Source organism: Argiope bruennichi, chromosome 1 (genome assembly GCF_947563725.1).
Source record: "Argiope bruennichi chromosome 1, qqArgBrue1.1, whole genome shotgun sequence".
NCBI lineage: Eukaryota > Metazoa > Arthropoda > Arachnida > Araneae > Araneidae > Argiope > Argiope bruennichi.
In genome coordinates this window covers 132980121-132993470 of record NC_079151.1, presented here as the reverse complement: position 1 = coordinate 132993470, position 13350 = coordinate 132980121, and the positions used below count along the sequence as shown (strand labels likewise).

At 27.6% G+C, this 13350-nt stretch overlaps 1 protein-coding gene across 1 annotated transcript in view; it reads right to left on the bottom strand.

Moving 5' to 3' along the window:
* Positions 1–13350, bottom strand: part of LOC129962970 (carbonic anhydrase 2-like) — a 140524-nt gene that overhangs the window by 38985 nt on the left and 88189 nt on the right. Inside the window, exon 2 of the mRNA XM_056076976.1 lies at positions 2677–2748. Within this exon, the coding sequence (XP_055932951.1) occupies positions 2677–2748 (72 nt within the window). The remainder of the gene's footprint in view (positions 1–2676; positions 2749–13350) is intronic.

Below are 13350 nucleotides of genomic sequence, written 5' to 3'. Positions count from 1 at the left end.
ATTAAAACGAAACTTTAATATAACTAAACTAAACTAAACTAATCTTTGAGGAAGTAAGATATTTGCATATACACAAATAAAACACACAAATTATTTTAGCTTTGTTTTCTAATAAAAGCATTTTTGAAAAATATCTTGTGTTACTAAAACACTCTATATTACTGTGCACATATAAAAATTGGAATCACTTCACTATTGGCTTGACATATTAAATTGTCAGGAAAACCCGATTTCAGGACATTTCACACCACACCTCACTGAAATTTAAGATTAGTCTATCTGGAAAATGTCTTTAAATAGTATTTATTATAGGCTTTTTTTTTAATGGACACCATCTCAAGCAAGTAATAACGCAGCTCAAACCGGTCAATCATGGATCTGTTACAAGTCTGCTACTCTCTTTAACCGCCAAACGATTGAGTGTCCAGGCATTGAACTACTGACCTCCTATCAAACGTATCTCCTCTACTGGTTTTCCGGCTTATGAAAATGATTCAGAGGGTGTCTTCTTTTTCATAAATATAGATTAAAAATCATTTTACATTCTTTAACTACAGTAACACGACAAGAACTGTCTTTGTTTCGATATTTCAATATTAAGAAACAATACCCGGTGAACTTTAATCGTAATACGATTCATCAAATATCACCCATCAGCTTAAGGATTCTTCATCAGAAAGAATTAAAAGACAAGTGAATCCTAGTGTGTCAGCACGGAAGCACTCTGTTTCTGAAAGATTACCAAAGAATTAATCTCCTGCCATTGTTAACGTGAGGGTAAATATTCGATGGATTTAGTTACAACAAAGTCTTTAACAAACATTGCGAAACTATTTCAAGTTAAATAACTACTGGCTGGTAAAAGAAGTATTTTCCCGACTTTAATTGTAATTTTAATCCTTTCTGTGAAAGTGAAAGCTTGCTCGAAATGAGGAATCCATGTTTTCAAGAAGTTTTAAAATTGATTCAGATAAACTGAGCTTTAAAAGTGTACGGATTAGAAGTGTGCTTTAAATCTATCTTTTTACTTCTTAAAACAGCATATACTTCGCTTTTGTTTTTATTGAAATGGCACGGTCAAAATATTTTAACAACAACCATACCGAATCTGAAAATGTGGTCTAGCTGGAATGAAGTCAATAAAAGCGTGATGTCATAATCGCGTGGCAAGCATAATTGCACCTGTTCTTTAACAAATGTTTAACATTTAACATCTAACTTAACGTTATTCATACGTTTTTGAGATGACATCATTTTCAGGCTGGCATGTTCTTTAAAAAACTGTTCACTTATTCACAGAATGCAACGGATTTAGGGCAAGCAAATATGGTTTGTAGTTATTTATTGAATTATAAACTCTTACTAAAAAGAGTTTCTAAAAATTTTAATTATATTTTTAATTTATTAAAAATGAATCGAAATTTTAACGTATTAGTATTAATAATTTCAAAAAAGTTTGAGAAAAATAAGCTCAACAAAAGTTTAAAATAGTTTTTTAGTAGTAAAATAGCAGCATTGAAATGTTAATAGAAAACAAAAATTTATTAAGATTTGAAAGTACAAACGATTTATTTGTCAATCTATTTGATTTGAAAGAATAAAAGATTTATATATTTGTCTATGATAAAATATAATACATTAATTAGTAATATATATATGTGTGTGTGTGTGTGTGTGTGTGTGTGTGTGTGTGTGTGTGTGTGTGTGTGTGTGTAATGATATTTTAAACTTTTAATTTTAATTTAATTAATTTCCAAGATTTTATCTTAATTTAGCCCATAGTAACTTCATTCTAAAAATATTCCCTTATTTCGTGATCCAATTCCATTTTCTCTACTTAATTAATTCAAGAGAAGCTTTATAAAATTGCTTAGTCAGCTAAACGCCGATATTTTCACACGCTCGGTGTGAAGGGGTAAAAATGTCCAGTAAGCACATTCTTTCTTAAAAGATCCCTGTGTTTCCCTTACATGTGATTGACATGCGTCAGAAATCCCTATCTGAATCTTATTAATATATTAGCACAATGAAGAAATGTTTTCCCTATCAAAATCATAGGTTATATAAGGTGAGGGATAATTTATTTCGCCCTTTTTCCCCACTTCCGCTTTTGCTCTGCGTTGTGGCGGACGCGAAATGTCCGCATCTGTGCTTGTAAATAATTATGCTTCATATAAAATAATGTTACATATATATATATATATATATATATATATATATATATATATATATATATATATATATATATATATATATATATATATATATATATATATATATATATATATATATATATATATATATATATATATATATATATATATATATATATATATATATATATATATACAATTGTAAGTATATTAAATTATTACAAAATATTATTTCTTAGTGTATATAATTTAAATTAATCAGTTTTGTTTAAGTAATTAATACTTTTATTTACTTAACATAAATTTATTTAGTTATGAAACATGTTCTTAGAGACTTTAAAATAGTGCTGTAGAGTTTTCTGTCGAGTAAGCAAAATTATATTACAGAAAGCTGAGATAATTTCCTTATATATTGAATATTACGGAGCTTAAAAGAAATATACTATTAATACAAGTTTCCAACGGTTAGATGAGTTTTAAAAAACTTAGATTAACCAAAAGGAAAAGAAAAATTGCTGATAACCTGTTTTGTCTTCATAGTTCCAAGCGTGGTGGTCTTTCGCGTCTCGCTTTACGATATCGTGTAGCGAAACCCCTGAAAAAAAGAAACAAAATAGGTTAATATATGGATGTTTCAAATTTATCTCATGAATAATGTATCACTTTACATTATACTGTATCAAGTGAAGTAATTAGCATATTTAACATGTTTCTTTTTATTAGTGGATGAAATGTACACAAAAGTAATCATTGGCTTCTTAAAATTAGAAGATTTTTTTGATAATAATAATTATAATAATAAAAAAAGAGTCGAGGTCTGTTTTTCAGTCTTTGAAAGAGTCTTATAACTTCAGAAATGCAAATGATCTTATGTAAGAAAAAGAATCGAATTATTCTAATTAAAAGAAGAAGAATAAATTGATGTATATATTATGCATACTCTTTAGTAGTTTTGTTTTTATAGATGAAATTAATTAGTAGATCACACATAAAAAATCTCAGAAAAGGTCACTGAGTCAAATTTAATGTGCTATGACAAATTGATATAATAATTTTTAATGTATCCCAAAAAGTCGCTTAATATCAATATCAAGAGTTATCCATTAAAAAGGCTATTAAAGTGAAATGATGGGTTTCTTTCTTTCATTTTAGATTCACAGGAAAGCAAAAGAAAAAAAAAGGATTTTTATATTTTGTTATATTTAGTTCTGGCACGTTTTAATGTAAAAATTTAATCATTACTCTAGTATAAGTATTATCACCGTCTTACTTCGGATTATAATTTTTATTTATGTTATCAACAATAAAGTGCGGTTGTGGACAATTTGATGAATGAAAATTGAAAATCTTATCTTTGAGTTTATCTGTTTCATTTTTAGATTCCACAACTAGAAATTTAAACCACAGAAAAGCTGAAATTCTTCTAAATTACATTTAAAAAAATAGCTTTGTGTTTTTCTTTTTATGGTTAAGATTTTAAATCATAAAATATTCAGTGTATCGCTGAACATTTCTAATGCTTTTGAAAACCAGAAACTAAATATTTCTTAAAAATCATTAAAAATTCAAAAATCATTAATAATGACCGTTAATAATGAATAATACCCGAATAGTCACGCACTTTTTATTTTGCCCCCTTCCCCTGAGTCATTTAAAAAATAATAATCAGTAATTCGTTCCTTTTTACGAGCATACATTTCATTAGTCTGTTTATAAATGACTTTTTCTATTTCGCTTAGACTGATAAAAAATAATTGCTTGCAAAAACTTAATGCATCCCCTCCATTTCATAAAATAAAAATTTTAAAAAATTATCTTATCTTGCATTTAGACTTTTTAAATCCATTTTTTTTTTAAATCTCACATTATAAATCACAAACAGATTACTCCTACCTACCGGAAGGCACATAGAAAAATCTGAATGACTAGAACTCCGCAACAGCAATACTAGCGGCAACTATGATTGAGTCCTCAAGGCCATCACCGGCCTCGGTACAACCCTTCCCTAAAGAAGTACGTCATCGATGGGAGGAGCCAAACCCCCCACTTTTTCATGTACCCACAAGGGTGGTGAGAACCAACCACCATACCGGAAGCTTCTCAACCTCAAATACGAGGTGCCCCCCCCCTCCAGTGGGGCAATCTCACATTATAAAGCAAAACTCGCAAAGATTAGTTCGTAATATTGATAGCAAATTAAATAATCTCAATTATATTATGTTAAAAATAAACAAACATTCTTTGTAAAACATTCTTCTTCTTATTATTATTATTATAAACATTATAATTGTTTAATCTGATTTTTTCCTGGAAAAAAGAAGGTTCATTCAGTCTTTTCAGTGTATTAATAAGTTGATCATTCAACTTGCAATATTAAGTAAAATTAAACATTTGTTGAATGTTTCCAAAATGGTGAACATTGCAATATATTTAATCTGATAAATCTGACATTATCAGCAAATTTACAAAACGAACTATTTAACTTATAATTTGAACAAGCAACACTTGATAGGTAATATTGTTGTTATTTGAGATTATAAGCTATAGGTTTAATTTTCTGTTTATTAACCAGAATAGAAAGAAAGAAAGAAAGAAATGGGCGAAAAGCGTTTTCCGGAATAGAAAACTCAACGCACACTTGATATGTTGATGAAGTCAATTGACCAGACTCTTAAAACTTCCTGCTTTTTTCATTTTTTTTTAACTTCCTGTTACTACGATGTATACCCATTCAGTGCACATGTAGGAAACGAAAATTGATAAGATGTTGTTCCCAAGTAAAAGACTAGTAGCATGAAGAGTTTAAATATTACAAAAAAGCCAGCGGAAATTGTCTCTCTAACTCTTTCTTGAATACTATCTATTGAAGGTGAATTTGTGTTTTAGACGCATCTGTACTTTTCATATACGTAGTATAGAGAAAGCATAGTAATCTCAAAAAATTTGAATTCGAGATTTTGACTAATCTCCACATTTTAGACCTACCACAGATCGAAAATCACATTTTTGTAAAAAAGTTCATCTGTCTGTCTGTGAAAAAGAGAACTCACAAACGCTTTAAGCTAGACGGTTGAAATGTGGTATACGGTCTTTACATCAACTTTGCAAATTTCTATCAAATTTTGAGTAAAATATGTTCAGAGGAATTTCCTCTGTGTGGTTTTTCGAATATAAGTTAACACGATAATTACAAAACGAAGAAAGCTAGATAGATTAAATTCGGTACATGGATTTAATATCTATAGCGTAGACACCTGTCGAATTTCGAGACAAATCCAATCGTCTGTCAGTCTATACTTTCAGAAACACATAAACGCGATGACTTAAATATATCAAATTTGGTGTGGAATTTTGTGACAACAAGTACAGTTTCGAGAATTTATAAAAGCAAAAGTAAGTTAAAACATGAATTGTATAAATTCTGTAATCTTCATGTGGTATACTTAAAAAAAAACATTAAGCATACCCAAAGAAGAATTTACGAATATTCTACATACTGCGCAGTTTTAATCGGGAACAGTGGCAACAATGTCCGTTACACACTGATGAAACAATGAACAACGAGCAGAACGCTGCTCTTTTCCTTTCACAACTTGTATTTTGCACAACGACATGTAGGAAGGTCGTAGGATGCTAGCTACCAATGCCTTGGCAATGTTGCCAATGCCTAACATTCCTCAGTTAATTTCGGTAAAAGAAAACCAGGTCGGATAGTCGCAAACCGGGCACACGGGAGTGTACTGTATTTAATTCTATTATGAAATATTATTATTATTTTCTTCAAAATAAAGTATTGTGTACAATATTGGTTATTTACTTCCATCTCTGATTCAAAATATTTGTGTGACTATGAAACCGAAGAATAAAACGGAAGTTGAAAATATAGCTTATATAATTTTATATAAAGTTAATTTTATATAAAATATGCAACGATACATAGTTTTAAAATCTTCTTAAAAAGTAAAAGAATAAAAATTCATTCTAAAGAAAAGATAAACAAAATTTGGGGCCTTTTCTTTTTCAGTACTTAATATTTTTTGTAAGGCGAAACGGGGGGGGGGCATATTCCTCTTGTAAACCTTGTGGCTGTATTATACACTTTTATACGATTCTGTAAAAATAAATATAACAGCTTATTAAATTTTGTATGGAATTTAATTTTATTCTTACATGTGCAACTCAAAGTGTTTTCCATTTACGATAATTCCGTAATTTAATAAATTAATTTTAGTAAGCTTTTGTAATTGGATTTTAGGCGCGAAGTTCTCCGAATCTAATTATATTGAGTGTTGATGCCATAATCAAATGAGAGGAGTTGCAGAGACATAATCATAAATTACAAGAACACTGTCAGAACAAATTGCAAATTTATTTAATGAGAATAAGAATTTCAAATATGAAATTTCAGCGGAAATTCAATTATGGCATTCATTTTCGTTTTGCTTTTTACTATGTTAATGTTGTATAGCTTTTAATCAAACTTTTTTTTAAAAAAAATGCGAAAAAAAAAGGCTTTTTTTTTTGTAAAAAAAAATTATGCATTGATTAAGAATGGGAATTTCAAAAAAAAAAAAAGATTTATGCTTTTAATTATTAATATTTTTTTTATTTAACGAAGCATAAAACGATTTTTTCCGTTACTCGGGAAAAAAATAGCTTCATTGGTGATTCGGTTTTAAATTTAAGATTTATCATATTAAGATTTCAAGCTGTGAAAAATCTTAGTGTTGTATATTTGGGATTAATTTTTCGCTTTTTCATGGAGCAAACTTGCCAAGGTATATGTATAAGTATATGCATAATATTAATAATAAAAAAAGTAATAATAGAGAACAAATAATGTTAATGAATAATTAGGGTTTTTATTTATTTTTTTATTTTTTATTTTTTTATTTTTGAAAATACGATGCATTTTATATCAATTCTTTGTTACTGAAATAATCATTTACACGTAGCTTTAAACATAATTAAAGTGATTATGGGTAATTGTTTGGATAATTAATCATCCATAATTAAACTGAATATGGGATTATGATTGCTTAATTAATTATCAGAAGATGAAATTTGTAATGCACTGGTTTCAAAATATCAAATAAAATGAAAATAAATATACTTTAACATAAAGAAACTTAATTTTCTAAATTATATAAACATTACGAAAAATCGCGTTGACTTTTATACAGTTTTTTAAAAATTATATCATTCAAAGACAATGATGGCAACGAACTGATATGTATATTTAAAATTTTTCATTCTTGTTTTTAAAGTAAATTGTTAACAACAAAAAATTTTATTTAATGGATTTGCCCCAGCAATAAGCTGATTGATTATTATACAACAAGATATTTTCACCGATATAGAAATTAATAGAATGATATGCAAATATAATAAGCCGAATTATAAAAAGAATCTATTCATAAAAGTTTTATATATAATTTTAATTATTTTTTATAAAATATAAACAATTTTTAAAAAAATTATGTTGAATAAACTTCAAGTAAAAGAATGCCATGAAATAATAAGAATACATTCGGATCATTTCTTTTATTAAATATATTTTATGCTTCGATTTCAAAATGTTATTTTCTGTAGTATATTGAGTAGTACAGTGCGACAAAAAATAGTTTAATTGTATTTCATAATCGATTTCTTTAACAATATTATACAAAATATATTGCTATCTTCTAAATATTAGTGCGAAATAAGAATAGTTATAAAAAGAAAGAAATAGTAATGCTTTAAAACCACATACTTCTCCTTAGTGTCGAAGTTTGAATTAGTATTTTCAAGAAACAATACTAACCCTTTCTTGAAAATAAATTACAGCTGTGAAAATCGATATGTATAGCGTGGTACCATTGTAAATGACGTGTGAAATTAGCGGAATTTAATCAGTTTCTTTTTGCTTTGTTTTTTAAAATGCATTCGAACGAACGCTTTTATGATAATTCATTTTATGTTAATGTTATTAGAAGCTCCTGCCTTTTCTCTAAATGAATGCGAAAACTTCCTTCGCTTTCTTTAATTTATTCTAAATTTAGTATATACTACAGCTAGGAGCTTTAGAACAAAAGCTCATTAAACTTTCTTTTTGTTTGTTTTCTCTCGCATTCAAAATAAAAAGGGCTCAAATTTAGAAAGGGATATTTCTGACAATTTAAATTACATTGACGCTAATCTGCTAAACAGAACTACATTACTTTCCGAAAAAGTAAATAAAACAAAATTCTTACAGCTGGTGTTTCGATGGTGAAGAAATGATCCTTTCTACCAGCTGAACCGTTTTAAAACAAACAATAGTTTTGAAGATTCCAGAAAGAAATAAGCTAAAAGATTCGCTTATTTAATTAAAGAATATGTATACTAAACATATAAAAAAAATTAACTTTTAGAGGAAAAACAAAGACAAAAGAATCGTTTGCTTTTTTTTTCAAATGTTCCAAAGACTAAGGTTTGCTTGAAAGAGTAGAAAAGATTCTGCAAATAGACATTTGATGACGCTGCGCTTCTTGTAAGGTCTATTGCTCTTTTTCGCTTCCGCCTTTTGTCACGTTCATCCTAATTGCATAGAAGTTACACGATTATGCTGTATTTACACAAAGCAGCATTTTATAGGATCCTGTTTAGTAGCACATTCTATTTGTGTCGCACCAAACAAAGACTCCTTTCTTGCTGATTTTCGAATAATTTGTTTTTATTTCTGTTAACTTTTTCTATTTTTTTATGCAGCGCGGTCTTTTTTTTTAAGGTTTTTTTTAAAGGTTTTTTTTTTTCTTTTAAGTTTTACATAAAGCAGTTGCTAATTCTAAGATGTAATCAAATATTATATTTAATTTAATTGCATCAGTTTTGTTAACTATATATTCACACATCGGATTAATCTAAATTTCAATTTAAAGACAATATTTGTAATTTAAAAATACTGTAATTAGCTATATTTTGTTCCCATACAGATGAATCTGAAATGTTTTTTTAATATATATATATATACATATATATATATATATATATATACTTTTTTTGTTATTTTAAAGACATTATTTCAAAGTAACTGCAATTTTCTTCAACAAAATTAGAAAAATAAGCATCTTTATAACTCAAACAACCATTATTATTCTTAAATTGTGCCAATTCAAATTACGATGGAAAAACCTTTCTATAATTATAATAGTAATATTGTAGGTTATTTATGATTGTTTAGCTATGGTTTTAATAAATCTTTCTTAATGATCTTGAAATGTTTCTCATTTTATAATTTATTTCAATTATATATTTTTTTCTCCTTTAAAAAGGCTCATGTAAAATCATTTAATCGCACCTTAAAAAGTGTAAAATTATACTAAATAATAAAATAATAAAAGTTTAATGATAAGCAAACTGATTCTTGTTAATCCAAACCACGGTTTATAAGAAGCAATTTAATTCTAAAAGAAAATCAAAAACATTACTATAATAATCAGAATTCTTTCACAAATTTTAATTCTTTTTAATTTTTTTATTATTCATTTTCTGTTCTTTCTTTTTATATATCATTTATTTCAATTAATTATATATTTTCCTTTAAAAAGACCCAAGAAAAAATAAAATAATGATTCATTTTATTTTTGTTATGACAAACTATTCTAGAAGTTTTTATCTTCGTTCATAAAGAAATTCCAGCAACAATAGCAGAAAAAAAGATTTTACACGAAATTAATTTCATTTATCAGTTTTAATATTGTTTCGTCGTTCATCGAGTGATTTCTTTCACTCTACAGTTTAATAAATTATATATTTGCAATGATATAGATAAAAAAATGAATATAAGAACATAAATTTTAATTTTTTAAATTTATTTTTTATTATTATTATAAGCACCAAACCTTTCCATCTTCAAAATTACTCTTATCATAAACTATAGAATTCAAATGCATTTAAGAGAAAAAACTGTATATTAAAAAATTTAACATTTAATAATAAAAGAATAAAATTGCTTTTAAAAAGATAATGATTATGCTCATAAATTGACAGATTGTACGATGCAAAAATCATTCAAAATGCTCTACAAGATAAACTGCTAAACCAAAAACTACCAAATTTAGCATTTAGTTAGTTCTTGGCTAGGTACATTTTTAATTATGAAAGAATTTTCGAAAATTTTCAATAGATTTCCAATTAATCTAAAATTATCGAAGTTTTAATGCTAACTAACATCTCACTAACTTCGGAAGATATTAACACACAAGATAATTAAAGCTTTCCATTGATACAAATTTTATTTAACATTTTTTTTTCTTCAATTTTAATAACATTTTCGAAGTTAGTTAATATTATTTTGCAATCAGATTTTTATTATATACTTCTAGTAAATATGGTTGTGAAAAATTAATATGAATATTTCAGTATACTTTTCGTGTGTCTCTTAGAAGAAATATTGTATATTTTTTTCATTTTATTACTAATATTTTAACATATTTCGAGATACTGGACATTTTTAAAAATCTTATCATGTTTTTAGAAATGTCATACTTCCTGCAAATTTATTGATGTAAAAATCGTCACCAATGCAACCAAGATAAACTAAAACAAGACAGACGAATCATGAAATATTACCATGGTACGATACTTCGAAGTCCGAATCTCTTTCCTTTTATATATATATATATATATTCAATAAAATAAATATTATAAAAGAATTTCTATTTTTATATTTTCACAGATTATTGTATTTATAGTTTTATTTTATTTTTTATTGAACAGCGATTATTGCCAACAAATAATTTCATAATTGTCTCAACACAATCCATGGATAAGAAGACTACGAAATTTTTCTACTTCTCAAAATGGCAACTTGGGAGTAGAAAATACTACTTCCGCCCAATAAATAAAATAACCACAGCGGAGTGCGCTATTTTTTGACGAACGTCAAATGCCTCCTCTGAGCATAGCGCGTTTAGATTCTCCACTTGCTTTACCACCAAACGACGCCAAGAAAAAAAAAAATCGTTCTTGGAACTCTTTTGTAGCTTTCCTGCTGGAGCAAATGAAATGAAAGATTGACATCGCCGGAGCAGGAAACAATCTTATTCACATACCTCTTAGGATGATGATTTGTTTCTAACAGCCTTACTTCGTGGATCAGAGCTGGAGCTTCCTTTTCTTTTTTTTTATTTCTTTCCCGATCAGGAATGTTGCTGCCTCATTCATCTTATCTCTGTCTCCGATAATGATGAGACATGTCCAAATGTTTCTAATCAAACGAACATTCTTTTCAAAGACATGGCCCAATGGTTTCTTGTTGCTATTTTTGTGAGCTTTCTTATTCTCTTCCTTAACTAATAGTTATTTCAGTTAACTATAAAGCAAACTTATGTTAGATACTTAAATTCTTTGCTTGACTCCTAGAATATTTAATTTTTAAGGAAGCAGTGAAAGATCTTTGATTCAAAATTTGAATTTGTAGTGACAAATATTCAGTTAATCTTAAAAACTTTTGATTTTTAATAATATCCCAGATTTAACGAATCATTTCCAAATTTAAAAATGAATTTAATTTAAAAATGAACAAACAAACTAAATTCTTTTTTCCAGTGGCGTAACGAATGTAAGTGGCGTTTGGGAGTAATATGATTTTTTCGCCCCCCTCAATTATAAACTACAGTATTAAATTATTTAATTATCACATAACTGCGTATTTGTTTGATAATTTTTAATTAAAATGCGAACATTTTTCATATCAAGTAGCATTTATTTTTATAAACATAAACATAAATAAAAAATTTTAACAACTATAAAATTGGCCAAGTAACGACCTTTTTCCCTCCTTTTCATCCTATTTGGTTTATAAAGTTGTATAAATACCTGAGGGTTTTACCTGCACGACCCCTACCCCAGAATTTATGGTCATTGTCCCGCGTATCGCAAGGCCACTGCTTCTTTTACCATATAAATACCCATGGGGGGCATCTCGTAATTGAGGGTGAGAAGCTTCTGGCATGGTGGTGGATTCTCATCACCCTTGTGGGTACATGAAAAGGTGGGAGTTGGATACCTCCAATCGATGAACCCTTAGAGAAGGATTGTACCGTAACCGGTGACGGCCCTAAGGACTCAACCACAGTTCACCAGTGTTGCTTTTGAAGAAGTCCGGTCATTCAGGTCTTTCAGTGTACCTTCGGGCGGGGCTGGGTAGCCAGTCTATGACTCTACCATATAAATTTTAAAAAGCAAAAGAGAGTTTTATAATAGACGATTTACGGAAATATTTAGCGAAATCTGGATAAAAGAAATTTATATGTATTTTGTAATCCTATATGAAGATAATACAAAAAGAAAGCTTTTTGTAATACTTGTCAGTTATCGTTTTCAATTTATTCAAAAGTTTTTTTTTTTTTTTTTTTTTTTTTTTTTTTTGTACAATCAAAAACACGGATTAGAAAATTATTTATAGACTCCGAGATCTTTTCGGACATTTTAGGAAAGAACATGAAATACAGTTAATCAACTTTTTCAATTATTTTACAATGACAGCAAAAAATTGTGCACATTTCGTATGAAGTAGCAACCATATCAATAAACATACACATAAAAGGTAAGATCCTTCAGCAGATACCCATGCAAGCAGTCGAAAAGACATAAAGCTGTCTTCTGTTTAAAGACAAATAAACCACGCTAAAAATACTTTGAGAGGAATGCACACGAATGTTTTCTTAATAAAACGTTCTATTTGTATTTCAGATCTGTTCCATAAAAAAAAAAATATTCTGTCTGATAACGAAACGTTAGATAATAAATGTATGATGAAGACTGTATTCATAAAGATGTCGTATCTTGATTATAATCAATGGCAACTCAAGATTAAAATTTAGAGGGAAAAAAAGGAGTTACTTCTTATTCATTACCTTCTTATTCATATTACGAAATAAAAGTCTATATTTATTGCGAAAATTGTTTAAATATTTTGGAGATTTTTCTATAACGATGAGATTTGTATAAATAGTCTAATGCATTGATGAGATCATCGCTCACAGCGTTCGTCCTGCGTTTTACTAATTTCTCATAAAACTAGTTCTATTAGTTAAAAAAATAAATATTTGAAGGTAATTTTTAAATGAATCGCTTTCTTGGTATAATAGTTTCTAAAATCTTTTTATAAATTAGTAAAATAAAATTTTATAGAGCATTTTTACTCTAAAAATAGAATAATTCTAGATATTTA